Source organism: Nothobranchius furzeri, chromosome 5 (genome assembly GCF_043380555.1).
Source record: "Nothobranchius furzeri strain GRZ-AD chromosome 5, NfurGRZ-RIMD1, whole genome shotgun sequence".
Taxonomy (NCBI): domain Eukaryota; kingdom Metazoa; phylum Chordata; class Actinopteri; order Cyprinodontiformes; family Nothobranchiidae; genus Nothobranchius; species Nothobranchius furzeri.
In genome coordinates, this window is record NC_091745.1 from 54506773 (window position 1) to 54534591 (window position 27819).

Here is a 27819-nt window from a genome sequence, read left to right on the forward strand (position 1 = left end):
CTCTGATGTTTTGACAGATTGTTTCAAAATCCCATCAAGGCAGTCCAGAGTTTTAAAGTAAAGCAGCTGCTTGGCCCAACATAAGCTGGTCCGAAAGTTAAATCAAAAGCAAATACATCTGCAGGGTCTAAAATTAAACAAATGTGACGCAAATCAGCTGCCATCAGGAAATACTGAAAGGTGCAGCAGGGTGTGGCTTTGTGTCAGGGCTTTCAGATAAGCTGAAGGTGTTAAATAAATGTAACACGCTCCATAAACAGCCCTCTCAGTCTTTGATTATTAGGCACATCAACATACCATTTATTTTAGCAATACTAAATTCACCCTTTTATCGAAATCATTGTCACAATGACTTTTTCAATGTTCAACAGCATGGTTACTCACCATCATCTAGGTACATCTGGTCCAGTTCTTGGGGCTCTTGCTTGACAGTGATGGCTGTTGACGGGGGACTGGCATCTTCAGGTAGCAGACTGGGTGGGCTGCCTACAGCTTGGGCTGAGCTGCCAGCTGCCTGGGCCTGACTGGGACTGTAGGCTTGAAATGGACTCTCTGCTGTTCCAACGGGAGTGGAGGGGTGAGAGACTGGGGAGGATGAAGAGCTGCTGTTGGCATATATAGATTGGTGGTAACTTTGGGGTCCAGGACTGCTGAGGTGGTTGGGGCTACCCTGGGAGTGGAGCATCCCTAGGGAAGTGTTGTCGGGTGACGTTGGGTGAGCAAGACTGGGGCAGCAATGGGTCTCCTGAATGGGAGCCACAACAGTGCCTGGTGGGGCCTCTTGGATGGGGCTGTTGGGGAGGCACTTGCTGTATGTTACAGGGGACAGATCGTGCAAACTAGGGCTTGAGCTTGGAGAGGATGGAGGCATGGTGGCATGTCGAGGGGGGCAAGGAGCGTAGCCACCAACTAGGCAGGTGTCAGGATCGTCAACGGGCAAGATGGAAGTGAGCCTGGGCTTGCTGTAGAAGGTCTTTGAATGCATGGACAGCCCAACGGTTCCCAGAGAATCATACTCGTCATTAGGTTCGGTTTTTATCATCGGCACTGGGGAGGGGGAGCAGAAAGAAAGAGAGACATTAAAACGTGAGAGGAAGCCACGTGGCGCTATGAGTGCATAAGTAAAGAGTTGAGCAGATACACTCATTGCTGCGGTAACCTTCTTAATCTAAACAAACAATAACCAGTGGATATAGGCTCAGTATCAACTTGGAAGCATTCTCTAAAGGAGAAGTCCTCACACCCACCCATTTTACCACACTATGAAAAAAAAGCCAAAGAACCAAGGGAAAGAAAAATGGATGAGTCATCAGTGTGGAAAGCTACAGCTGGCTCTAATAATGAGCAAGACCTATTTTAGTTGGACTCTCCTCCAATTCTGATATCCAATAAAAGTACTTTAAAGCTTTGGGCTGCTGCTGCTGCTGCTGCTGCTCACGGAGCTCAGGACCCCCAGGTTTCCTCCACACTCTAGAAGTAATTGATTCTCTCAGGACCAAAAGATAGAAGGAGAGAGAAAAAAAACAGATGATTTGATTTTGATTAGACTGCCTGAGCTGCTTAAGAGGCTGTGGAGCTGAGCCTGTGGTTTCAGGAGCTTGAAACCTCAGCTAATGCAGGAGAGTGCCGTGACCCCACTCGATCATCCTGCCTTTCCTTTTTGAATTCTTCATCTAGTACAGATTGTCTCCTCTACTTCCTGGACAGGTCTAACTGAGGGGTATCACATGCCTTCTCTAAGTTAGCGTTAAAGGTTTTCTGGTGGTTGAACTATCAAAATATCAGTCTAAAAACGTCCCATCGCTGGAGAAAAAAATCAGTGAACCCTGTGCCGAGTTATTATATAAGTACGTATACACACACTGTGCCAGTGCTAAGCTAATAGACCAGTGTTAAGATACCCCGAAGCATAAGAAAGTCTTTAGGGTCACAATGGACGAACTGTTTCTATTCCTGCTAATTGTTATTAATGGGAATGGTGTGTTTGATGCCAACCATTGAAAGCTTTTGGCTGAAGTTGCTCCAAGTGACATTTACTAAAGGCCAGCTGTCAGAATGACTAAGACGCCTGTCTAAACAGTTTGATTTTGTACACAACTGTCCTGAGTGACAGAACAAGCTAAGTAGTGAAATAGTGTATACTATCAAATTTTTCACTGGTTTTATGTTTTTCTTGTTGGTTTAGAGACAACATTAATCGCGCCTGTAGCCTCTGGGGTGCTGGGCTGCAGTGTAGTGATAACGCAGCAGGGAGCACATTTACGTCAGCCCCGTCTGCTCTAAAAGCCCAGGGACAGGGCTCGGCGTGGAGAGGAGAATTGCAAGGTTAGTCCCAAGATGCGTAGGCCTCTTCTATGCAGTCTGGGGAATAACAAGTGTTTCATGTGATTACATCCACCGTCACGTCCCCATGTGACTCGCTTCTTCTCCTCTGCCTTCTCTTTTGGTGACAGTGTACTAAAAAAGCCTTTTTAAAATGTTTTTGCCTAAATTCAAGGACTGGATGGACATTTCGTAGAAACTATAAATGCAGATTTTAGGTATTTAGTGTTGCTGTGTTAAAGTAAAAAGTTACCTGCAATTTCTTCCTGCTGTTCTAAGATGACAACAATCCACTTTTGGTTGTGTCTTGTTCTGACAAGCTGCTTTTGACCGCTCAGTTTCAAACAGGTCCAACTCTAAAGTGGTTTTCTGACAACCCAAAACAGCTCTTGTCCTCTAAATTTCATCACAGTCATTGTTTCCATTTTTAGGAAACTAAGAAAATCCTACACGGCTCGACCCCTTGATGAATCAGAAATGGTACATTATGCTGCTGGTGGTGTTCTTTATGTTTTAGTTATGCAAAAATGTAACTCCTTTCAATGTAATGTTATTTGAGATACTTTATTTAAATATGAAACAAGATTTCTTCTCCATATCCACAGACAGACACCTTACTCTTTTGTTCTTCATGTGTGGAGGGAGAAACTGATTTTACCCAGTGAGTCTGCAGCATCCGCTGGTTTCTGCATCTTTGTGAAAGTGTTGGTCGTGGCCCAAAGAAAGCTGATGCTCTGCACACATGTCACTGTGCATAGCAGGTTTCCAGAGCTGCTCTTATTAAGGTGCTCAAGCATGATATCTTACTTTTTTCTGGAATAACAAGAAAATAGGTTTGTCTGTATTTGATTGGGAGCAGTAAGCATACTGTGTAAATTCTGATAAAATTTAATAATTTGTTCCTGCATCTCCCTGTCCATATTTGGTGATTTAGAAAAACAAAGAAATAATCAACTGAAATATGCAGTGAGACCCATTGCGGAGCAGGTGGTGGTTCACTAACATAAAAGTACCCGGTGCACCACTACCCAACAATCTGGTCACCCAATAAACGTTGAGTCCTTGTTACTTTGAGCAGGCTTGACACCACCCAAAGGGGGAGACATGACTGAAACCATTACGTCGGTGTCCAGATTTTAGGAAAAATCATGACTGTGCAAATAGTAACAACGAACAATGTGTGGTTCATTCACTTTTTCTGTATGTGTTCCAGAACATGCTTCTGGTTAATTTCTGTCGAGCTTCAACCACAAAACCATTGCAACAAGGGGGGAGTGGGCACCCACTAAGAATAGAACTGGATTTGTTGGGGGAATATCCAAACAGCCTGTAAAAACCAAGTTCCGAGAAGCTCTTTGCCCAAGCGTTGGCCACGGCCAATATACTATTTTTTGGAGCTTGTTGTTTAATGTGGCTTGTAAAAACGGTTTCTTGTTTGAGGAGTGACGTGTCACGTCTCAGCTTACGCAAGAATGATTCCAAGGGGAAAGCAATGCTCACTCAGAGAGCGAGAGAGATGCATGAACATCTCAACATGATTCATCTTTGCACCAAATATCCTCTCGATTTGTTAACCCAGTATGCTTCCCATCTTCCGGGGCAACATCTTAACCAGTTTTATGTGTTCCCATTTTTTTAAATTGTCACCATGCCACCAAAAAATGAAAGCAGAGGCAGGTTATACTGTTTTTGCCTATTTAACTGAACAACTTTTGGAGTCCATTCAATTAAAGAGACGGTGTGTATTTTTCCTGGTTATAGGGGGCAGTAGATATCTGAATCATTGAAAGCAAGCTGTATTTTTGTGTTGGAGTAAGACCTTACCAACAGATGCCCATTAGGGTCAAACAGGCCCAGGAAGTGCAAACTTCAGCAACATAAAATGCACATCAGACTCCCTTTCATCACTGGCAATAAGTGAAGAGGTAAATGTGTAAAACAATGTTTATTATTGGTGAAAGTTTTGTAACCATGTGTTACAAATCAGTAAATGTGTTTTGTCCTCAAGGGCTTCCGTAGAAGGAAACATGGCATCTAATATGGTGTCGCACAGAGACTTAAGCCTGATTCATGCTTCTGCGTCTGCGTCAGTGTGGAGACATGCAATGCCATTATCCATCCTTGCGGGCCTGCTGGAGAGCTCTGCAAGGACGGACGGAGTTAAGCTCTCTTTTCTCAACATCCGTCTGTCGAGACGGAGAACGCAAGCTTGTGATTGGTCAGGGCACCGCTGTCGTCCACACCGCTGCCAATGCACCCTCAAAAACTTAAATAGAGCCGAGAATAACTAGCGGCAGACATGGAGAAGCTTGAAGAATACCTCGCGAAAAAACTCTAAAAACATGAACGTTTAATACCCCATGACTGGAGGAGTGAAAATATGCACAGCAAGCGTTTTATTTGTGGACGGAAATGACAGGAAATGTGGGTTTAGAGGTGGCAAGCGCATGAAGAGGTGGAGCATGATGAGAGACAAATTTGTCAGTGTTAAAAAGTCTTATATACAAAAAACACAATATAAACACACTATCTTGGACCAGATAGATGACAGAATACCACAGAACAGCGCTACGCCGTCTGTTGTCCTGCCGGGGAATTGCTTTGCAACACTCCCCAGGAGACGGAGAAGTATGAGGGCAAAACATCTCCGTCCGAGCGTGTGTGTCTCTCCCTTTTGGGGCTGACAGAGATGCATGAATCAGGCTTTAGACCTGCTCCCATGTATTTTAGACCAGATTTTTATGGTTATATGTTAAAAAGCCACCAATATTTTTTCAACAACTGGGCATCATTTCATTCATTTTCAACAACATTTTGATGGATATTTCCAAAAATTAACAATAAAAACTACACCTGAATATCAAGCATCAACTGTTGAAACCATTCATCAAATTCCTTAACCACCATTAAATTCAACCGTTAAAATTGTTATGTTATGTTATGTTTATGTGCTTAGCACAAAATTGTGTTGTTATGTTTTGAGTTGGCTATTTTCTTGTTATTCCAGAAAAAAGTAAGATGCCCAGTTGTTGAAAAATATTGGCGGCTTTGTAACGTATAACCATAAATGTGCGTAGACCTGGCAGACCCAAACGCATAGTGAGGGTCTGCTGGGAACGCCTGGCAGAAGAACCTGTCAAGACGGTCTTCAACTCCCACCTCCGGCAGAGCTTTGACCACGTCCCGAGAGCAGTGGGGGACATTGAGTCCGAGTGGGCCTTGTTCCACTCTGCGATTGTCGAGGCGGCTGTTGCTAGCTGTGGTCGTAAGGTGGCCGGTGCCAGTCGTGGTGGCAACCCCCGTACCCGCTGGTGGACACCAGAGGTTCGGGGAGCCGTCAGGCTGAAGAAGGAGGCCTACAGGGCGTGGCTGGTCTGTGGGTCTCCGGAGGCAGCAGACAGGTACCGGATAGCCAAGCGGGGTGCAGCAGTGGCAGTTGCCGAGGCAAAATCTCGGGCGTGGGAGGAGTTTGGTGAGGCCATGGAGAAAGACTATCGATCGGCTCCAAAGAGGTTCTGGCAAACTGTCCGGCGCCTCAGGAGAGGAAGGCAGCAACTCGCTCACACTGTTTACAGTGGGGATGGGGAGCTGCTGACGTCAACTGAGGCTATAGTCGGACGGTGGAAGGAATACTTTGAGGAGCTCCTCAATCCCACCAATGCGCATTCCGAGGAGGAACCAGAGCTGGGAGGCCTGGGGATGGTTTGTCCTGGGTATCTCAAGGCTATGGATGTTGTAGGGCTGTCATGGTTGACACGTCTCTACAACATTGCGTGGTCATCGGGGGCAGTTCCTAGGGAGTGGCAGACCGGGGTGGTGGTCCCCATCTTTAAGAAGGGTGACCTGAGGGTGTGTTCCAACTATAGGGGGATCACACTCCTCAGCCTCCCTGGAAAGGTCTACTCCAAGGTACTGGAGAGGAGGGTCCGATCGATAGTTGAATCTCAGATAGAGGAGTAGCAATGTGGTTTTCGTCCTGGCCGTGGAACCGTGGACCAGCTCTATACCCTTGCAAGGGTGATGGAGGGGGCATGGGAGTTTGCCCAACCAATCCACATGTGCTTTGTGGATTTGGAGAAGGCTTATGACCGTGTCCCCAGGGGCACCCTGTGGGGGACGCTCCAGGAGTATGGGGTGGGTGGCTTTCTGTTAAGGGCCATTCAGTCCCTTTACCAGAGGAGCGTGAGTTTGGTCCGCATAGCCGGTAGTAAGTCGGACCTGTTCCCAGTGAGGGTTGGACTCCGCCAGGGCTGCCCTTTGTCACCGGTTCTGTTCATCACATTTATGGACAGAATTTCTAGACGCAGCCGTGGTGTGGAGTGTGTCGAGTTTGGTGGCAGGAGAATCTCGTCTCTGCTTTTTGCGGATGATGTGGTCCTCCTAGCTTCATCCAGCTCTGACCTTCAGCTCTTGCTGGGTAGGTTCGCGGCCGAATGTGAAGCGGCTGGGATGAGGATCAGCACCTCCAAATCTGAGACCATGGTTCTCGACCGGAAAAGGGTGGCTTGCCACCTCCGGGTCGGGGGAGAGGTCCTACCTCAAGTGGAGGAGTTTAAGTATCTCGGGGTCTTGTTCACGAGTGAGGGTAGGAGGGATCGGGAGATCGACAGGCGGATTGGTTCGGCGTCTGCAGTGATGCGGACGCTGAGCCGATCTGTCGTGGGGAAGAGGGAGCTGAGCCAGAAAGCCAGGCTCTCGATTTACCGGTCGATCTACGTCCCAATCCTCACCTATGGTCATGAGCTTTGGGTAATGACCGAAAGAACGAGATCGCGGATACAAGCGGCCGAAATGAGTTTCCTCCGTAGGGTGGCCGGGCTCAGCCTTAGAGATAGGGTGAGGAGCTCGGACATTCGGGAGGGACTCGGAGTAGAACCGCTGCTCCTCCGGATCGAAAGGAGCCAGTTGAGGTGGTTTGGGCATCTGGTCAGGATGCCTCCTGGACGCCTCCCTGGGGAGGTGTTTCGGGCGTGTCCTGCCGGCAGAAGGCCCCCGGGTCGACCCAGGACACGTTGGAGAAGTTACATCTCCAATCTGGTCCGGGAACGCCTTGGGGTCCTGCCGGAGGAGCTGGTGGACAAGGCCGGGGAGAGGACGGCCTGGAGCTCCCTAGTTGGGATGCTGCCCCCGCGACCCGGACCCGGATAAGCGGAGGAAGACGAGACGAGACGAGACATAAATGAGGTCTAAATTACATGGAAGCGGGTCTAAGTCCCTGGGCGATGCCATATTACATGCCATGTTTCTTTCTATGGAAACGCTTGAAGACAAAACATATTTATTGATTTGTAACAAATGGTTACAAAACTGGCTGCGCAGTGGCACAGTGGTTAGAGCTTTTGCCTTGCAGCAAGAAGGTCCTGGGTTTGCTTCCTGGCCTGGTATCTTTCTGCATGGAGTTTGCATGCTCTCCCTGTGCATGCGTGGGTTCTCTCCGGGTACTCCGACTTCCTCCCACAGTCCAAAAAACATGACTGTTAGGTTGATTGGTCTGTCTAAATTGTCCTTAGGTGTGAGTGTGTGTGTGTGCATGACTGGTTGTCCTGTGTGTCTCTGTATTGCCCTGTGATGGACTGGCACTCTGTCCAGGGTGTACCCCGCCTGATTGCCCATTGACCGCTGGAGATAGCCCCCCCCCCCCCCCCCCGCGACCCTACATGGACAAGCGGGTTCAGACGATGGATGGATGGTTACAAAACTTTGACCAATAATAAATATTGTTGTTTTGCACATTTATCTCTTCACTTATTGCCAGTGATAAAAGGGAGTCTGATGTGCTTGTTATTTTGCTGAAGTTTGCACTCCCCGGGCCTGTTTGACCGTAATGGGAATCCATTAGTAAGGTCTTAATCCAACACAAAAATACAGCTTGCTCGCAACGAGTTAGATACCTACTGCCCCCACTCACCAGAAAAAATACACACTGTCACTTTAAACTGCTTCTAATTATGATATTTTACAATTCCCCTATGTCAGTTGAGGCTGAGAGTTGATCAAATCTGCTTGTAATTCATAGACAATGCAATACGATGAGCTAAGTTGTTCAAACCAGAGTTCAGCCACAAATGGCTAGCTGATAGCAATGTCATTGGTGTGAAAGGATAATAAGGTGGTCACATGACCTGAATGGAAAATAAAGGTGGTTTTCAGCATCTGTGTCCCAGAGAGTGTTTGCCTCATCCTTCCGCAGTTTCAAACAAGTCGGGCTATTTTAAGGGTTGGGTTTGTCTTTTTATAGAAGAACAGACACCAGAGTGTGATAGAAATGTTCTGTGTAACCAACGTCACTGACCACAACCATGCTTGAAGTGGGCTGGAAGGCCGGAAGACACTGTTCGTACCTTCTTTCATAAGAGCGAGCAAAACTGTGTGCGTGTGTGTGTGTGTGTGTGTGTGTGTGTGTGTGTGTGTGTGTGTGTGTGTGTGTTCCTTCTTAGCCCACCCTGGGTACCTGGCCACACTACTAGTTGTTTCACACACTGTTGTGATACAAACACACACACGGAAGCCCTCAACAACAAAAAGCTTCACCAGGATTTCCTCTTTCTGAGCTGCTGTATTGAAACCGTAATCTTTTCATCGTTACTACAAAGGGTCTGCTTACGGCTGATTACAATCTTTCTCCATTCTTTGAAAGGCACAGTTGAACAGTTACTGCAAAAAAGTTCATCTGTGTCATTTCCACATTCTTACCATAAGTGGGCTTATTTTAATGCAATCAAATCTCAAGTTTCAAAAATCCGCTTTAAACCTTCAAAGTTGAGATCCTGTGACTCTTATCTCAATTCTCAAAGTTTTGCATTTGTGCCATTATGGCATCAAAATGGTTGTGAATCTGCAAATAGAACTCGTCACAACATCTTATGCTAAAACAGTTAATTATGCATCTTTATGAAGGCATTGGCCCTGCCTGTGTGGTCTACACTGTGCTTGTGGTTTACTTGGCAGCAAAATGCAGAACCCGAGACATCTTTTAATTAGAGCAGTGTTTATGCTCAGTGAAATGACTTAGAGATGTTCAGCAGAGGCCAAGAACTTCACATCTTTCTCTCTTTCTCTGTCAGTGTTGGTGCACTGTATGAAATGGATCGGCCATATTTGTCCAGTTTTTTGACGACTCTTTCTACCCACTCTCTAAAGCAAGCATTTCCAAATTCAGGAGAGTTATTTTATTTTAAGAGCCTCTCATCCAAAACCATGATCCCTTATCTCCTGTGGCCATGAAAAAAACATCTGCTGATAATGTAAATGCCACATCTTATTAGCAGATGTAGTGTTAAAATGCTCTCCCAAAGGCCCAAGACCCATTAGGCACTGATCAATGAAAACAAGATAGTATTGTTTTGATCTAATGGATTCCACTGGTTATCACAATCGAGATGCGTCTGACAAAGGCACAGATGCGGGTCGGTACCTTAAACCAGTAATGAACTGGGAAAATGTACTGGACTACTGTAGTTCAAAAAATGTATATGTCCTGAAAATAAACATTACATAAGAAAGTTTAAATCTGTTCAAATCTTGAGGGTATTTTTTTTGTATAAATGCAAAGACAAGGAACCTCCCTCACACAGGTTGATAAATCCAAACAAATTTAGGAACCCTCTGTTTGGTGTTGGGGCAGTCACGAGGCAACCGCTAGGTTGGTACTCACCAACTAGAATTTTCTTTGTTCTGGACTCACTGAGTTGTATACAAATGCAGCACGTTCCCGTGACAACCCTAACATGTTAACTAGTGATTGCACAAAACCCTGGGACAATCCTCACATAACTTTCCAAGACAGCTTTAAAATGCATCAAAATAAAAACTACGGTTGTGTGACACATTAGCACAATGCTACTATAATGTGGTCAGTCTGGGCATGAAGTCAGTGTGATTTCTAGTTCTCAGCAACGTACTAGGGATGCAAATTATCGAGTAATTCATTAATCAATAGTTGTTTCATCTTATCGATTGATGATTGATTAATTGATAAGCAGCATTTTTTCTGAAAAGCTGAATTTCAAGTTCAAAACACAATTAATTGCAATTAAATAATTTTACTCAAGTAATTCATTATCGACAATTAATTAATAATCAATTAATTGCTTGCATCCCTACAACATACCAATGTTAAATCTGAATCTCAAGGATGTTGAAAAGCTTCCTAATAAAAATTAGAGCATGAGCAAGACCAGAGATCAAAATACGGTGCTTGGCCAGTCGGCTATGGGAGACCCACTACCATCTGGTTGATGCACCACCGCAGCAGCAATCGTGCACACAACCCCAACTCCATTGTGTCAGTGAATCCCTCCGCACACACACAATATTGCCCCCACCACTAAAGGACCACGTTGCAACAATTTTGATTGCTTTGAACGTGTGAACACCCCTGACCAAGATCATTGAGGACCCATCCATGATGACAAGTTTGTTTTATTCTTAAAGGACACATATTATGACTTTTTTCCCAAGTTAGAATAAGTTACGGTTGATACTATACATTTTCATGACATTCTTTGCACTAAATCCCTCTCACATAAATCAATTCCAGAGGTTTTATTCTTGACATTCTCAGTACTTTCCAGAATGAGTCGTTTCAGGACTCTGTCAGGCTGCTCTGGCCACGCCTGCCCCACCCCCGCTTAAGCTGCTATAAGCTAATATCTGATATCCATGAGGGGCTCAGAATATTGCTGTTTTTGTTACGTGAAGAGGTGGCTCCATCCTGGTTTTATTCCCTGTTTGTGATGTCACAAATGGGGACTATATTTATACGACTTGTTTTAAGGTATTACATTTGTTAACCAAATGCTAACAGAAAATGGATGGAAATTTTTTTATTCACATTTGAAGTGTTTATAGAGGCAGTAAGCAGCCACTAGGCAGCAAAACGTTAGTTTTATATGTTTCCTGGGCGTTTGCCCAGTGTAAAGAATGAATTTCAGTTGAATTATCTTTTCTTATTATTGTAGAATACAAATAACAGTACATCCAGTTGAACTTAACAATTCATTCTTTAAATTCCAAAGTGAAGGTGATCTCTAAAAATGATGCCAGAGGCGTGTGATAAGCACATAGAAGGGCTGTTCCTAGATTTTCAGGTTGTAACATGAATGATGAAGCAAAGCACCAGCTGCTTGAGTGTGTGGATATTCACATGTGATTGTCAGTTCTTTGTTGTTGTATTTTTTGGGGGGGAGTAACCATGGAAGTACTGTGTGAAGCAGGGTCGGATCCCTTGAAGACTGACTTGTCTTCACCGACAGCACATGGAGCATCTGTCACTCAGTGGGAACACCTCACTGCTAAAGAATGCAGTTTCACTACAAGGCAAACAACCTTACTTCTGCTTTCACTCAAGCTAAACTCAAGAGTTACCAGGAAAGATGTCAAAAACACCCATTAAAAATACCTACAAAGTTCATGTAGCACACTGATACTGATAGGTCGGCCACATTGTATTGACTTTAGGAATAATTGAAAGAAGAGTCCAAAGTGTGTTGGTTCTTATAGCAACAAGAAGACAAAACCTGTGGTTACCATTTGGGGGCAGGTAGGTGAAGCGTTGGTACTGGCTTCTCTTCCTCTTGCCGTTGCAGATGTAGAAGTTCACGTGCACTGGGCTGGATATCCTCTGGTTCCTGTAAGGTGGGATCTCCACAACAAGAGAACCCTGACATTCAAGAAGACCAACAATTAGATCATGTTTCAAATATTATTTTCACACTTTAGCTGTGATGTTTTTTTATGACTATTTACTCTACTAGTAGACTACTGTATATTTTACATGGCTTCTTGACTTTATAATTAAACCAAGTTTTAAATTGACAGTATAATACACTCAGATGCCAGGGGGTTTGGAGGGTTAATTAACAGCTAAGTTTATTTTGCAGCTGGCCTGCATTTAGGATACTGTTTCCAAGAGGCTGGACTGGAAGCTGGTCTAAATGAGTGTCTGGACTGTATAGAAGCAGTAGTAGGACCCATGAGGCTGGTCCTGTGCCCGTGTTTGTCTCTGAGGAAAACCCTGAAGCTTTGGTGTTTTCACTGCACAGCACAGGAAAACAGACAGGCCGACTTATTTGTTTGCACAGCCGTTCCTTGTATGAGGGGTTATACGCCCCCCTTGTCCCACCCTGCGAGGCCACGGCATGTCTGGACGGTATGAACTCTTGACTGCTTTAGTTCTGACAGGGAAACATGGCGAAATTTGTCAGGGGCGGTTATGTCTAATTCCTGGGATAGCTGCCACTCTCGTGTGGGTCTGTGTGGCGCTTTGACAGGAAGCAGGTTTTTGTCGGTCTTCACTGTGTGCTCAGAGGAAGGTTGGGAGGGGGTGAAGGTGAGCTCAGCCCAGTCTGCCTTCCAGATGATGACAAGGAAAACATGCAGGTGGCTGATTGAGTGTGGTGAATGTGTGCATGCACACAGCCTTCCGTCTCAATTCAAAACAACCAAAGTTAGCGTACTCTGAACAGCAATAAAAACACAGTCAGGCAGGCAGACTGGAGCACTTTAGAGTAGTCTGGTTGCAACTGACATCAGAGGAAGGCCAGTGCTCTCTCACTGTTTGTTGCCATCTATAAAGGAGAACACTGTGGGGCTTGTGTTTATCACTTCTGCCTCTCTGCACCACCACCATCACCTTGCACACCCACCTTTTCTTGCTTTTTTCAAGCAAATCTCATTCAGATCCCAGCTATATTATCTAAAAAAAAACAATTAGCCATCATAGTCCGCACGTACCTTCCCGATGCGACCACATTTTTACCCGAGTGACATTCAAAAAAGGAAATTTGCAAATGTTATTTTAGTGCCTTTGCCAGAGTAAAGTCCCCTGCTTAGTTTACAAAGCCAGAGGGGGATGTGAAGCTGCTGTTGAAAGACACTCACAATTCCAAACAGACTGTCATCATGCCCAATCAAACACGTTTTCAAATAGCCTCTGCCTGACTCTGCACACTTAAAGCAGACCTAACGAAATCTTAATTAACTCCAGGGCACTAGAAGCTTTCTGTGACACGAAGAACAACATTCGCTTCATTCCCTCTGTTGACAATTCCCTTTTGGTGGGTTTTATATTAACACAATCTGAACGTGTGGCTGTGCGTCAGTATAACGAGTGTGCTGGTTTATTTTCTCATTACAGCCTTCATGAAAAGCAGCAGGTATAAAGGCGGGGGTGTGAGACACTTTTTGGCTGCAGGGTCCCAGCACAGATGAGGTGTTTAAGCCCAATTCACCACAATACTTTGCTGTGAAGTGAACGTCTGGCTGTGCTGGAGAGTGCACACAGGTTCCTGCTCCTCTTGTGTGATCTGTACCTAGTTTTTATGCAGCTGCAAATGTGTTTACCTTCTGGAGATTTTGTGAAAATTTCATTCAGGATTGCATCGTCTAATCAGCGTCATTTGCACTTGGAATTTGCAATGCCCTAGCAAGGGTTACATCATTATGTGGGACAGATGAGGAGGAGATGGAGGGAAAGAGAACGTCTCAGGAGATAGTGAGGAGTGAAGAGACAGGAGCATTTCAAAGAAATCACATCGCTGACGTGTACTTACAGATTTGACAGAATCCTTGTCAACTTTGCCCTCTGTCTCCCACAGATGGTGTCCATCTGTTCACACAATGAGGAAAAAATACAAAATTTTTTGACTTACAAATTGTAATTTCATACCCTGACCTTAAAATGTGGGTTGCTGCAATCTTAAAGAGTCAATGTGTAGTTTTTACTGTTATTCTCTGAAAATATTCATCAAAACATTGTTGAAAATAAATAAAATGATGTCCACTTGTTGAACAACTAGGTCTAGCATCTTGGGGGAGACGCCATTTTAGATGCCATGTTTCCTTCTGGCCGGCCCGGGGTCCTGCGCCTGTCGATGATGTCACACTAGATGATTGGCTGCACGTATGACTTACGGAAGTTACATTACCACGTTCAAAACCATTTAGGCAGTAGGAAACATACATTAAATTAAAAAAACTGCTAAACTCTTTTCAAAACCTGTGCGAAAGAACAGAATTGAAAGAGATGCAAATATATTTTGGTCGAGTGGTATTGCCCTACGTAGAATAATGACGTCATTGGCAGGTGCAGGACCACGAGCAGATGCAGATACTACAGCACAAAAAAAACTACAATCAGTATTGCATTCTCTCAATGGAATTAACTGAAGGACCATCAAAGTCTGAGGAGGTATTGTTGCTGAAAGTCACTGTTACTGCTCTTCGCCTATCATTCTTACATTTCCATTTCCTCATAAATTTGGAAAAAGCCGTGCAACAAGAATATCTAAACAGATTTAGTGGGTTGAGCCTTTTGGTGGTCGTATATCGAACAATGTACACTGAATTTTGCAAAAACACAAGTGAAAAATTTTCTCTTCTCAAAACAATGTTTTAAGCTAATGGAGAAACCTTGAAACTATCTGTTCCTCAGGCTTAGTTTACAGTTAGAGTTAAAAATGGGTCACAGAAAGTTGGACTGTCATTCTGAAATCTTCTACAGTTTCTGCACAATCACAGTTTAAGTTTTTGACTTTTACAGATTTTATCATGAACTGTCCCATTGAGTATGATGGTGATGCTAACTGTAACTTTTCAGCTGCCTAAACTTTCCATTTCTTTTGCAAACTCTTACTCCCACAAATGTGCTTCTCCCTTCTGGTGCAGTTTATACCTCAAACTGTCGGCATTTCTGTCTTCTTTCAATAAACAGCTTTTGGTTACAAAATTTTAAATCAAATTTCTTTTAAATATGCCACACATCCTACAAAAACTCAGAAAACAGAAAGAGTGACCACAAGCCCCTCCTGCTAATCACTGATCAAGAGGGTTTTTGTCAGTTTGAATTGGAATGGTTTATTTGGAGTGTGTTGTCTAGAGAATCACCTTTACCTTGTCTTTTAAACTCTTTTCTATACAACTTATTTGACATGCTTATAGTTTATAAGCAAACCTTTACATTAAACCCCAAATCACTATTGGTGTTTAATGAATAGAATATTTCGAGCAGTAATATTTACTTTCTTGCTTCTGCTGAAAAAAAAAAGAATATTTTCCTTCTCCTCTCTGTTCTCATTTCCATCCCGCTGATGTAAAGAGGTTCCCCTCGCTGACATGTGAGCTCCTCCAGCTGTTCGGGGCCTGCAGAAGCTCAGCTCATATTTTTTTAACTTTTTTTCTCTGGTATTTCATGCCACACCTTTCGTGCACAGATGCTCTGGGTTCTGCTGCAGCAATCAGCATTGGCTGAAGGGCCCGTTTTTTTTCTTTTAAGGGACTGATGAGTCATCACACCTGTCAGAAACAGAGGTGACACTGCACAGCCCTTCTGTCAGTGGCACACCATGTGAGGTAACAGGGTGGTTAATGCAATATTGCTAATATCACTATTAAATGGAAGCAGCAGCTGATAATAGCAACACAGAAATACATCTGCTCTAGTTTACATTAGAGGCAGGAAGCTGCAGAGAAAGAGATCCATGTTAGTTTTCAAGCTACTGATTTCAAAAGCTCAGCAGATCTGTTAGATCTGGAAACCTTTTTCTCTATTTTCCTAATGAATTGTATTTTCACCATCATGCAATGAGAGAAAGAGTAAGAGATTCCAGTCACGTCTGGACTGTTATTGGTAAGACGCCGTAATGGGGGCAAGTGGTCTGCTTTAGCGTTTGGGAGCGAACCTTGTCTTTCCAAAATGGCCCTTTTAAACACAGCCAAGACCAAACCAGACAGAAGAGGGATCAGATGAGTTTTCTATCTCAACTTAGGAAAATCAGAGATGCCTATGGAGAAGTGGGCCTCACGGTGATGGAGATTAACAAACTGCATGGGTAATACTAGCAGGACTATGCCAGCAGAAAATGCCGTGGTCTTATGCATAAAGCAGCAGGTGATGGTGGTGCAAAAAAGAAGGAGGTTCAAACTGAAAAGAAAAGGGAAAGGCAATTAGTGAGAGTGCAGACAGAGAGAGGGAGAGAGAAGGTCAAAACAGAGGAGAGAGGCAGATGAGCATTCCTCATGTTACGTCTCCAGGAACCAAGAGGGAATCTCACCCGCCCACGCTCTGGGAGACACTCCAAGAGGGAAACCTTAAACTACGACGTCAACCCCGAGCTCCACTAGTAAACATGTTTTTCAAATTTTTCTTTTCCCTCATCATTTATACCTGTAAATCATTTTGTTCCAGGAAACTTTTAAAGGCTCGCCCAAGTTAATCTAAAAGCGAGGCTGGATTGGGATGGGGGCCACTGGTGGCGTACCGTCAAAGAACGCCGTACAACTGATAACCACAAGACTTTCCATTCGCACCGTCTTCCTTGCAACATCTGCAAAATGCTTCTGTTCCTGACAACACCTCCTCCTCCGTCGAACCAACCTCCGCCTACGCTCAAAGCGCACAAACAGATGCAGACACATGCAAACACTCAACCGCAATATCCTTTACCTTTGTTCTGGCCTTAAACTTAGAGTGGCCTCAATTTAAAAGAGAGACGAACAGACACACACAGGCTTGCTTTGAGGTAAACTAGCAGCCGGCGTGCTGCTCTGCATGACTCACTTGTGCAAATGAGATCCACACAGACTTACACCAGACAACCAGGACAACACTCATTCTTCAAGCAATTACACGTGATGTGGAGGGGAGGGAGGTGAGGATTATCCGAGTCATCGTCTTTAGCTCGACAACACAGAATGCTGTGTACCTGGTCACAACCTGGCAACACGGCGGTAAGAATCACAAAAACAAATCCATCCGTTTGTTTGGTTTTCACTGAATAAACTATGCTGTGGACATTGTTAGACTTTATAACCAACCTGGTTTAAAGTCATTTTTCAAACTCTAAATCTTTTAGACACCAGCCATGACTCCACGGCTGCCTGATGATTCACTCGACCTCATAATGAACTTGCCATCTTGAAATCCTTCCTGATTTCGTACAGACGTTCAGCGGCAACATTTGTTTTTTCTAAAAAAACTCACATTTGAGCACAACAGCTTCCACTGACCAAAAAAACTTCATGATGATTTTTCAGAGTGGAAAATATGATTCACATGCTTAATTGGGGGAGCCTCTTGTGAAACGGCCCAGATGTATTCTGCAGCCACACGTCTCCTTCCCAGAGATGGTTTAGGGCGCATTTTGCCCCTCTCCTCAAATCTCAAGTTAATTTAGAATTTTATCATCTTTCTGATGGTGTCTTTAATAAAAAGGCTTCAGTAATCTTACCCCCGTTTTCAGTGCAATCACCGTTATACCCAAATAGGGGCAAAGCCAGTAAACCAAAGGGATTCCCTCATGTCTGACTCCAGGCACTGAGATGGATTCTTATCCTTGCTGCCAGTCTGGAAGTTGATGAAACTGGAGAAATGCACGTCTGCTTCTGATTGACAGGACTTAGTATGAATTATGACCTGGCAGAAGATTTTCACGGTACATTTATAGCCAGGAAGTGAGTTATTCATGACACACAGCAAGTGATGTGTGAGCTGACTTGACCCGGGAGGTAGAGTGGGCTGGCAGTCGGTGTGATTAAATTTCATCTTTTTCTCACAAGTCCAGCTGCGTGGCATTGGCTCTGAGGCAGATCTAAAGACCCAGACAGAGAGATGGATGATCAGCTGGGGTGACATTCATAAAATTTGCAAGATGTGAAGCCAGGATGGTGCCAAAAGTGTTTGTTGGTTGGTATTTCTCAACCTTAGCAAAACAACAACTGGCCGCATGTTGAAAACCATGGCTTGGATGCATTCTTTGGTATTTTGTAGGATCTTTAGAACAGCTTGTCCCAAAATATGAGCAACATTAAGACAGGTTACTATTCTTATAATAACAAAAGCAAATACTTTCAGACCTGCCCCGTAGAAAAGAATAATTACCCCTTTACAGATTAGAGGGATTAGCCGCTGTTACGCGTTCAAACAAGCCTAACAGAAGAGTGAGGGCAAGGGGAAGATCTAAGCATCTTCCAGTGAGGTTCAATTGATTATTATGCTCATGAAAAGCATTCTTCATCACAGCGTAATATATGTTTTGAGCATTTTATGGCTAATCTTTTTTTTATTGCAATAAATCCCAAAACCTCAGGAGAGAAAGTTCAGCCACCTACATATTCTTTACCCTTCAATGTGAATAAATAGATTACACTTTGCAGCTCCTTAAATAAGTTTTAATAGCACAGCTCAGATATTCTGAAGTATGAAAAAGTGAAAAAACAAAAACAATAATATCTCTCCTGCTCCGAAACCATGCATGGACCAGCGGGTACAGATATGGATGGATGGAATAGCTCTTCTGTCGCAAAACTCCATGACTGCTAAACTAAAGGTAAATGAAGCTGAAGACGCCATAAAATAACTCTAAAGCTCAGAAAATTCGGAGAGGTTGTTTGTGTGAGTGTTATTTTAGAAACTTGTTAGTTTTGTAATTGCTGGTTAATTTGTTGGCAGGTCCCCAAACTACAGCGGAGGGCAGCAGCTATTGAAAACACTTACAAACAACCAGTAAAGTTGAAATAATGTACTATGTAAGGTGGAAGTTTATAAAACAGGGTTTATATGAACCTTTTGAAATTAAACAACTATCTACTTTAGTTTAGACCCTGCTATGACTAGCTGTTAGCTTGTTAATCTCAACAAAACTAACCTCAGTTTCTCCAAAGTGAAGTAGAGATCTGAGATTAACTATTTATAATGTGCAGATTCATCCTTCACATATCTGAACTATCTCTTTAAGAAAGCCTCACATCTGTTTTACCAGACACACTCTTAAACATGCAGCAGTGTCATTCTTTGTGCAGCGAAGGTTCATTTCAGTAATTCTTTTGGTTTCAATCAAATTATCTGTTGCTATTTTTCAAAAGTTATTGAAGACTTATTTTTATTCCAAAGCTTTCAGCAACTTGGGCTGACAGGGCAGTCCTGTTTTTATGACTCTTTGTGTCTAATTTTATTTTTGTGCTTGTTGAATGTTTTTTTTTAATTGACTGTTGTCATTTAATTGTATTTTTTATTGTTTATGTTAAGGACTTTGAGCGACATTGTTACATTTAAAGTGCTAAACAAATAAACTTTTGATTGATTCGATTGCTTGACAGAAGGTTTTCTACAATGTGAATTAAGATTAGGACAGTTTAGAGATCACAGAAGTACAGCAGCTAATTTGTACGATGTCTGGATTTGTACTGGATTATGTTAGGGATTAAATCATAGATCTGCAGCTTGAAGAAATCCAGGAGAATAGACTGTTGTCTTCTGCAGACCAGGCTGTAGGGCGCTGTGGAGCTCCAGGCAAGCCTCCAGTCCAACCAGATGTAAAAAGTATCCCGCTCACCAGGGAATTCCCTCACCTCCCCCTCCTGAATCGGTGTAGGCTTTCCCCATCTCTCTCTCTCTGCTTGTGTGTGTGTGTGTGTGTGTGTGTGTGTGTGTGTGTGTGTGTGTGTGTGTGTGTGTGTGTGTGTGTGTGTGTGTGTGTGTGTGTGTGTGTGTGTGTGTGATTGTGTGTGTGTGTGTGTCTCTATTTTCCTTGCCTCTAGCACTCGTTCCATCCATGGAAAAGAGGGCAAGCCAGAACACACACTGCAATAGGTGTACCAGGTATGTCTTCCTACTCCACAGCCAAAAGAGCGGTTTGGGCAATCACACACAAACACACACACACACACACACACACACACACACACACACACACACACACACACACACACACACACACACACACACACACACACACACACACACATCATAGCAATACTATCAAAACTGATTCAAGCACAACAATGCAAACGAAGATGGAAAGTTCCATGAATGCAGAGACTATTTTCTGCAAACTTACAATTTCCAGAAGTAAGGGACGTCTTTAAAAAAAAAGTGTCAATGAGGACGAAGGCTACGCTGCAAGAGGAATAGATACAGCATCAAGTTACAGTCTGATTCTCTTGATCCTTCTTGTCTCTGTGGTCGATTTTAAACTGATGAGATAAAAATAATGTTATATTGATTGATCAGTTAAGACTTTATCTATAGGAGTAACATGAGAAAATAGAATTCTGTTTGTGCTGGGAGTAGGATTTGATCTAATTAACAAGATCAGTTCACATGAACACCAGCAGCTCTTCAAAGGAAGCCCCATCTTACACCTCCTTTTTCTCTTCCTTCTATTTATTTGTAAGATCTTAGGATCTGGTCTTTTCCGTTTCATTCGTCTACGGGGAATCCTTTACGGATGACTCAGAAAACACTTCCTACTAAACAACACATACAGGCCCGCGGGCTGGCAGCTAAAGTGGGTATGCACACACACACACACACACACACACACACACACACACACACACACACACACACACACACACACACACACACACACACACACACACACACACACACACTTGATGCAAGGAGTTTGCATCATTTATCCTGTGGGTCACAAAGTAATGCAGTAGGGATGGCTGTGACATAAAAAAATTAAGTAATTATTTTCTAAGGTGCTTTAAGACTACTGCACATTTGATACTGGGCATGTCTTGGGGGTGGGGGGTAAATCAGACAAAACAACAAAAACAGAAGGAGGGATATTTTTCTTACCTATTGGCTAGCTTCCTAAATAGCCTCAGTTTGGAGAAATAGGTCTATCATGTTACCAACAGGACCAACGTGCTAACAGCTAGTCTAACTGCAGCAGCTGTTGTTTTAAGACAAACAAACCTACAGAAACTTAAGGCAGTTCGTGCAACATTCTTTTTCTAATCCTTTACACTGCTGTCTTTTTCACTTTACAGATATTCAAATGAGATGTAATGGTTTTGCACAAATGTGCAGAAAGTAGCACTTTTAATCATAACGTAACTAAACACAGCTACATATGATGATAAAAGGCACATCAGAAGGTCCACACAGTATTAGCAAAATCTCAATCAACCAACATCAGCATCTGGAACAATAACATATGAGGTGGAGGGGGCGGGGCTTAGAACCTTTACTGAAACCAGCCACTAGTGGGAAATGGACATTTGTTCTGCAACGAAGAACTTTAGCAAAAAATGCAATTCAACAAGACTAAAATGTTCTTTTAAAAAAACAAAAATACATTTTTAATTTCATTCCATCAGTTAATAGGAATACTTTTGTTTTGTGAAGAAAATGTTATATAATATTTTATAACGTAAATAAAAGTGGTTCTTAGCTTAATGCAAGCTTTTAAAAGACGTCTGAAGCAGTTTGTCTCTTTTTTCCATTAATCCTAGACTATTGGAAATGTGGGGGCTGTCTCTGTTTTCATCATTTAAATCATAAACCATTAATGGGAAACTTCAAAAGGCTTGTGGCACAGATAATAATAATCTATTCATATTTAAAATAAATTCTACTGAGTGCAGTTATAGATAAATACGGGCATTTGTGATTTATAGCTGCCCCATGGGGGCATGTTCTAATGGACCTTTGAACCATCTGTGATTTTCCTCCGACTCCATTTAGAGGATTTTAGCTCCACAGAATTTTTCACACAAGTTAGACTGAGCCTCTCCAAATCCGTCTGCAGCTCTTTAGGATTTGTGGACCTTTCTGGAAGGTGTTTATTGGAGTCAATTTTGGAAAATGAGCCACCATTCTGACCTTTGATGGCAGCAGCAGTAATGGCTGTCATCACTGTGGCATAAGCAGTGATTGGTTTTGTGCCTTCCAGAATGTCTGGCTGTTGTGTGTGTGTGTGTGTGTGTGTGTGTGTGTGTGTGTGTGTGTGTGTGTGTGTGTGTGTGTGTGTGTGTGTGTGTGTGTGTGTGTGTGTGTGTGTGTGTGTGTGTAATAATTATTGTGGTGCAACTGCTTTTAACAAGGGCAAATTTCTTCATGAAGTTTTCCAGTTGAAAATGAAGCCAAAGTTAAGGAATAAATCTGTCAAACGATCATTATATTATTTTAATTTTAGTGTCATTTCAGTCTTTTTAATTAAACATTTAGAAAGATCTTTGTCAGATAAACTTGATGAAACAGCACTTATCTTTGTGTGTGTGTGCGTGTGTGTGTGCGCGTGTGAGTTTGTACATGTGTGATGAGTGTCTGCGTGTCTGTAATAGGCTTTTTGACATCAAAGACCCTGGAAGTGGAAGGTCATTAACGTTTACATGAAAGCAGCCCAAGTAGCAGCCAGATAAACTTTCTTTTTAATCTCACTCTCCCCTTCTCAGTCAGAAGACCATCAGCTGAATTCTTGACGGCCGACACGAGTGGGCAGATCCCACTGGAGCAGAACTCCACACTAATATCTTTAGCAGGTACTGGGGGTAGATGTAAGAAAAACTCAAAATGATGGAGGGAGAACAGAGAAAATGCACGAAACAGTACTGAGGTAAGGATGGCAGATGAACAAATGAAAACACGACTTTGGAAGGGTCATGTGACTCAAAGAGTGTGGGGGTGGGGGCGTGTACAGTCTTTACTCTGCAGGGGATCCCCCTCCATGACTAAGTAAATCCAAGGAAGAGAGAGAACCCATAAGATCAATTTCTAACTTCTCAGCTATGCCTATTTTTTGACACCTGAAATGTCTAAAATAGAATGTTGGAGATTTAAAACCAGTTGTTCTCTTCTACTAATAAATGACTCAGCCTCCAAATGACCTACATGCTCTGTTTAAAAGACTGTTTGATTCAAAATCACTTCTGTGTTTGGAGATGGAAGGGATGCCCAACTTTTTGCTCGTCTCTCAGCAAACTGCACATGACCTAATGAAATGTCATGATGACAGTTGGTGAGAGGAGACGTGAGGGTATAGAAGGAACTTTATTCTTGGGCATTGGTATTGTTTTAAAACAACAAACATAGATGCTGGTTGTGCTTAACAAGAGTCTGGAGGTTTGAACATTGTCGAAAGATGAAAATCAGGCAATCAGGTTTCCTGTGTGTCGTGTGTGTGGGTGCGCGAGAGTTTGCGTGTGTGTGTGTGATTGTGTTAGCAAAATATCTAAATGTTATTATTGTACTTTACTACTGTACTGTAATTTTTTTCTAACTCATAAAGTAATTATTGGATGAGGGACTTTTGGTGTCAACCTTGCTCAATATGACCGCCATAGCTAATTAACATTAGCAAACACTGAAATGTAAACTGTGTCGATTCTGAGTTAAAATGTTATGTGTTAGTAGCTAAGAGTATTGACAATCTAATGCTAACAAATAATGCCCCGCTATTATTCTCAAGGTTTGACAAAACCGCTATGTCTAGGCCTAAAGCCTCCTTTCCACCTGATGCGAAGCGTTTAACGTAGGCTAATAGCATTTTACCCGAGAGCTCTCTTCCAACTGAGAGCAATTCATAGGTGAAATGTGAATAAAAGCGTTATATACAGCTGATCCCGTGAGGTCACAAAATCTCGGAAGAATTTCAACACCACGCATGATCTCAGAAGTCCACACAATAACAAGCATGGAGAAAGACGGTTGCATGTATCCTAACAACACATTCTCACACCCAAGGCGTCAAAATATGACGCGTGTGACCAAGCCTCAATATATGATGATTCGGGATGCCCCAGCGCATCAGGAGACGACGATCAGGGACAAACAGCTGACGCAGCGACCCAGAGCGTCAGTATCCGACGCCAGTGATGAGACGGAGATTAGAACTACTTGTGAACTACTTAACCTTCCCCTCACCCCAATCCTCACCTTAAGGTCACAGTTTATTGACCTTAAGGTTAGGACTGGGGTGAGGGGAAGGTTAAATAGTCAAATAATGTCCGTGTGACCGCGCACGTCAAACAGTGACGCCAGCGGAGCCACGTGAACCAGCGTGTCCCTGATGGTCGTCTCCTGACGCGCTGGGGCGTCCCGAATCGTCATATATTGAGGATTGGTCCCACGCATCATATTTTGACGCCTTGGGTGTGAGAATGTGTTGATCCTAAAAGGTCTGTGGTTTTTTTTTATGTTCTGTTTACATCATCTATGAAGGTTTCACGGGAAATGGCTTTTACTTTTTAGTTTAGTTTACGCCTTGGCGCAACAATGGGAGGTGTCATGATCACAGGGGGAGTTACTGCCGAGCTCCAGCTGGCAAGTACATTAAAAATGAAAGTAAACGTGGGCCGTAAGTTTTGTTTTTGTACACAGAATCAGCTGAGATCCTAAACTAGAGTGATGCTCCAGGAGCTTCTCTCCGTTAGAGCTGAAGCTCTGATCACCAGACTGCTCAGGGACTGTGGAGGACAGACACCTTTAGGGGTGGCTTGTCAAAAAAACTGAGCGCAGCTTTGATCGCAATAAAAAGCAAGTTATGTTCAAGATAACCCCCCTTTATAACACCATCGCTTCGTCTTTTCTAAAAAGGACACGATTTCGTCACTTCACCGCCACTGTGTGACCACTTATAAACGACCTAAAGCTCCCAGACGACGGCTCGGAATTGCGGCAAACTGGCGGCATTGTTTTCTAAAAGAGGCAATTCAAGTCGAGTCCGTTAAGTTGTATTCTGTTAGGTAGGTGTCTAAAGAAATCCTTCCCCTCTAAAATATGTTATGCAAATTTAACTTTAATGGTTGTTTTATTTATTTATGGGTATGGGGGTGTAAGCAGTGATGGTCAATATATCGGCATCAACATCGGTATCGGTCGATGTTAGTTCTTGTTTAACATATCGGTATAGGTCCGATAAATAAAACCGGGCCGATATTACCAACCAATATTTTTTTCCATCTCGTCTCCATTTGTTTGCCTGTTTAAGAGGGTGAGGGGGGGTGATGTGTATTTGTTTAGTCATGCGACAGTGAATTAAATCATCTCAGAACCGTAAATGTGTGCGCTGTGTGTACTTAATAATGTAAATTCAGCTTTAATAATTTTAATTCTATACAAAATTTCCTGATTTTAGAAGCATTAATGTTAGTATATCGGTATCGGCAAATGTCGGTTATCGGCCATAACAGTGATCTCAATATCAGAGATCGGTATCTGCCCAAAAATTTCATATCGATGCATCACTAGTAAGCAGCAATCTCTGATTGCCTTTGGGAATGTTCTGCACATTTAAAGGTGCAGTGAAAGTACTTCAAAAAAGATGTTCAAGCAAGCTACATTTTGACGAGCAAATGGTATCAACCTGCCAGCTTCACCTGATCTCCTACATCTGCCACTCAAAGGCAGCTGAGTTAAGAAAGGACTACCAAACTCACGAGAGGGTTAACTATCTACAGTAAAGCAGGCCAGCAAGGGAAGAAGGGACAGCCAGGGAGAAAAAGAAAGTGAGAAAGAGAGATATTGCACATGCTCTGGTCATGATTCATTCTTTCACTTGTGGCAAGCACCAAAGGACAGGCAATGGAAACTCCAGCAAATGTAAATAGGGTTTGGTTAAAAATATAGTGGCCTAATGCACACCACATGTGGCTCGCTGGCAAGTCCTGCTCTATTTTGACGGGAAGAAAGTCTAAGAAAACACCACTGGGAAAGAAAAGGACAGAGGCACTTGAAAGAGATATCGGAAGGGAAATTAAAAGGTTGTGAATAAAGTCTGATATGGCTAGGCTCCTCTTTACCTTGAGCTTTCTCCACAAACACCACCTTGGACTCAGGGAGGAAGTTAAGACCACTGAGAAGCATCATTTTGCCTCCGGTTGCAGGGTAACTGTCCACGCTCTGCTTCTCCACCAAGGGAAGCTCTTGGGCTGAACGCTGAGCTAAAGACAAACACACATACGCACACCATTCAATACTCAGTGTAAATCTACATAAACTCACTGTCTGATCAGAATCTGGCTTGAAAAGAACACGTCCAGGACACAACCAATAAAGCAGCAGTTTCTGATTAAGAAAACAGGCTTATCAAATTTATTATGATGATTTCATGACCCCTAGCTACGAGGTTCTCAGCCAACAGCTGCTTTAAAAATGACATCAGAAAAAGGTGCAAGACAGATCAACACGTCCACGCTGAAATCTTTGCTCATTATTTCCATTAACAGCCTGCAGCCAACCACCTGTCTCTGATTTGGTTGAATTGAGGCAACCTATCACCTTTGACCCCTGGAGATGGTGATAAGATCTAGAGCCAGACTGCTGCCATCATTTTCTTTTGTCACACTTAAGGACTTCAGAAATAGGAGTTTCAAAAACTCAGTGATAATTAAATTTAACTAACAACTCGGAACCGTACAATGCCTGCTCTGTTTCACTGTCCTGCTTTTATTGGTTTCCTTTGGTGCAAATAACATTACACCTACACACACAAGTGAATGACAAAGAAACAGACGTTTCTGTCAATGAACCCATTCAAACGTGCCAACAGCGGGAACTGGCAAATGACCCTTATTGAACCTGTGCTAATGGTTAATAACTCCTGCATTCACTCTTAAAAATTGAATTTGAGAAAGACAACACATGTATTTGGCATTGTGTACAATAAACCTATTGCTTTAGCTAATCTTTTTATTATGTAAACCTTATTGAGTCCAGAGGTACTGAATTTGATCCAGCAGGTAATAAAACAGAGGCTCATTTTATTGGTTTACAACAGTAGATCCTACTTTAAGCTTCAGCGGAGAGCCAAGAAAAAAAGAGTGTGTCAACTTGTGTTAGCTTCTCGGTCTTACAGCATTCAATGGGGTTCGAAGAAGCCTGTAGGGACACCGTCCTGCCATTGGACTGGTTGATGTGGACACGAAACACCAGCCTGACACGGGTGTTTTTCCGCCCGATGTCCGTTTCTCCTTTGCGTAGCTCGATGTCCGAATTGCGCAGCTTCAGGATTCCCGCACAATCGATTCTAGAATTGAGGCACACAGAGGAAACAGTTAAAAGGAGATTTGATTCTGTATTAGATTGTTATTTGGGATGAAAAGTATGGTTTTAAACTTTGTTTGCTGCTGGTGAAATTTATGATTATAAATAACCACTTTTTTTCCACTGAATAACCAAGTAATAAGAAAGAAATCTTAGATTTATGTAATCAGCTACTGTGAGATTTTACAGACGGTTTAAATTGTCAGTAATACAGTTTAGTCTTAAAGAAGGCAAACGCTATTCATCCTAACTGAGGCCATTCATGAATCCATCTAATAGTTGAATAGAGAAAACTTTTATACTAAAACAAGCCCCAAAATCAAATTAAAGATGTTTTAATTATTTAAACCTGAACTTGAATGCTTTTTTTATTCATTTAATGAAGATTTTCTTGGGTTATGTTGACCTTGCACTCACTCAAGAAAGAAGCTGATTTATCTTTTCTTTATTTTTTTTTATCCTTGTTTGTTAGTTATGCAACCTCAAAGTAGAAATGAAGACTTTTGTAGGAGCAAAAGTTTTCTATCCCAGATTAATGGTTTAAGTCCAGCGTGTTGAGAAGCCACTTGGTGTGAGAACAGCCAGTCCTCTGGAGAACGTTACCAGCGTCTGAGACGATCCAAGGTCCTTCTCCATTAGAGAGCATCAATCCTGCCTTGTCCTCTTAGACTTTTTAAATTCAGGATTTTAACAGCTGTTAATCATTGCCACGTGTAGAAGTG

At 42.9% G+C, this 27819-nt stretch overlaps 1 protein-coding gene across 2 annotated transcripts in view; it reads right to left on the minus strand.

Annotated features, from left to right (window-relative positions):
- The window catches only part of LOC107378925 (nuclear factor of activated T cells 1), a 68805-nt gene that overhangs the window by 23690 nt on the left and 17296 nt on the right, over window positions 1-27819 (minus strand). For both annotated transcript variants that reach the window (XM_015949419.3, XM_054740629.2), the window contains exons 5-9: window positions 26908-27080; window positions 25855-25995; window positions 13875-13930; window positions 11851-11983; window positions 385-1047 (exon numbers count right to left, since the gene is read on the minus strand). In XM_015949419.3, the coding sequence (XP_015804905.1) occupies window positions 385-1047; window positions 11851-11983; window positions 13875-13930; window positions 25855-25995; window positions 26908-27080 (1166 nt within the window). The remainder of the gene's footprint in view (window positions 1-384; window positions 1048-11850; window positions 11984-13874; window positions 13931-25854; window positions 25996-26907; window positions 27081-27819) is intronic.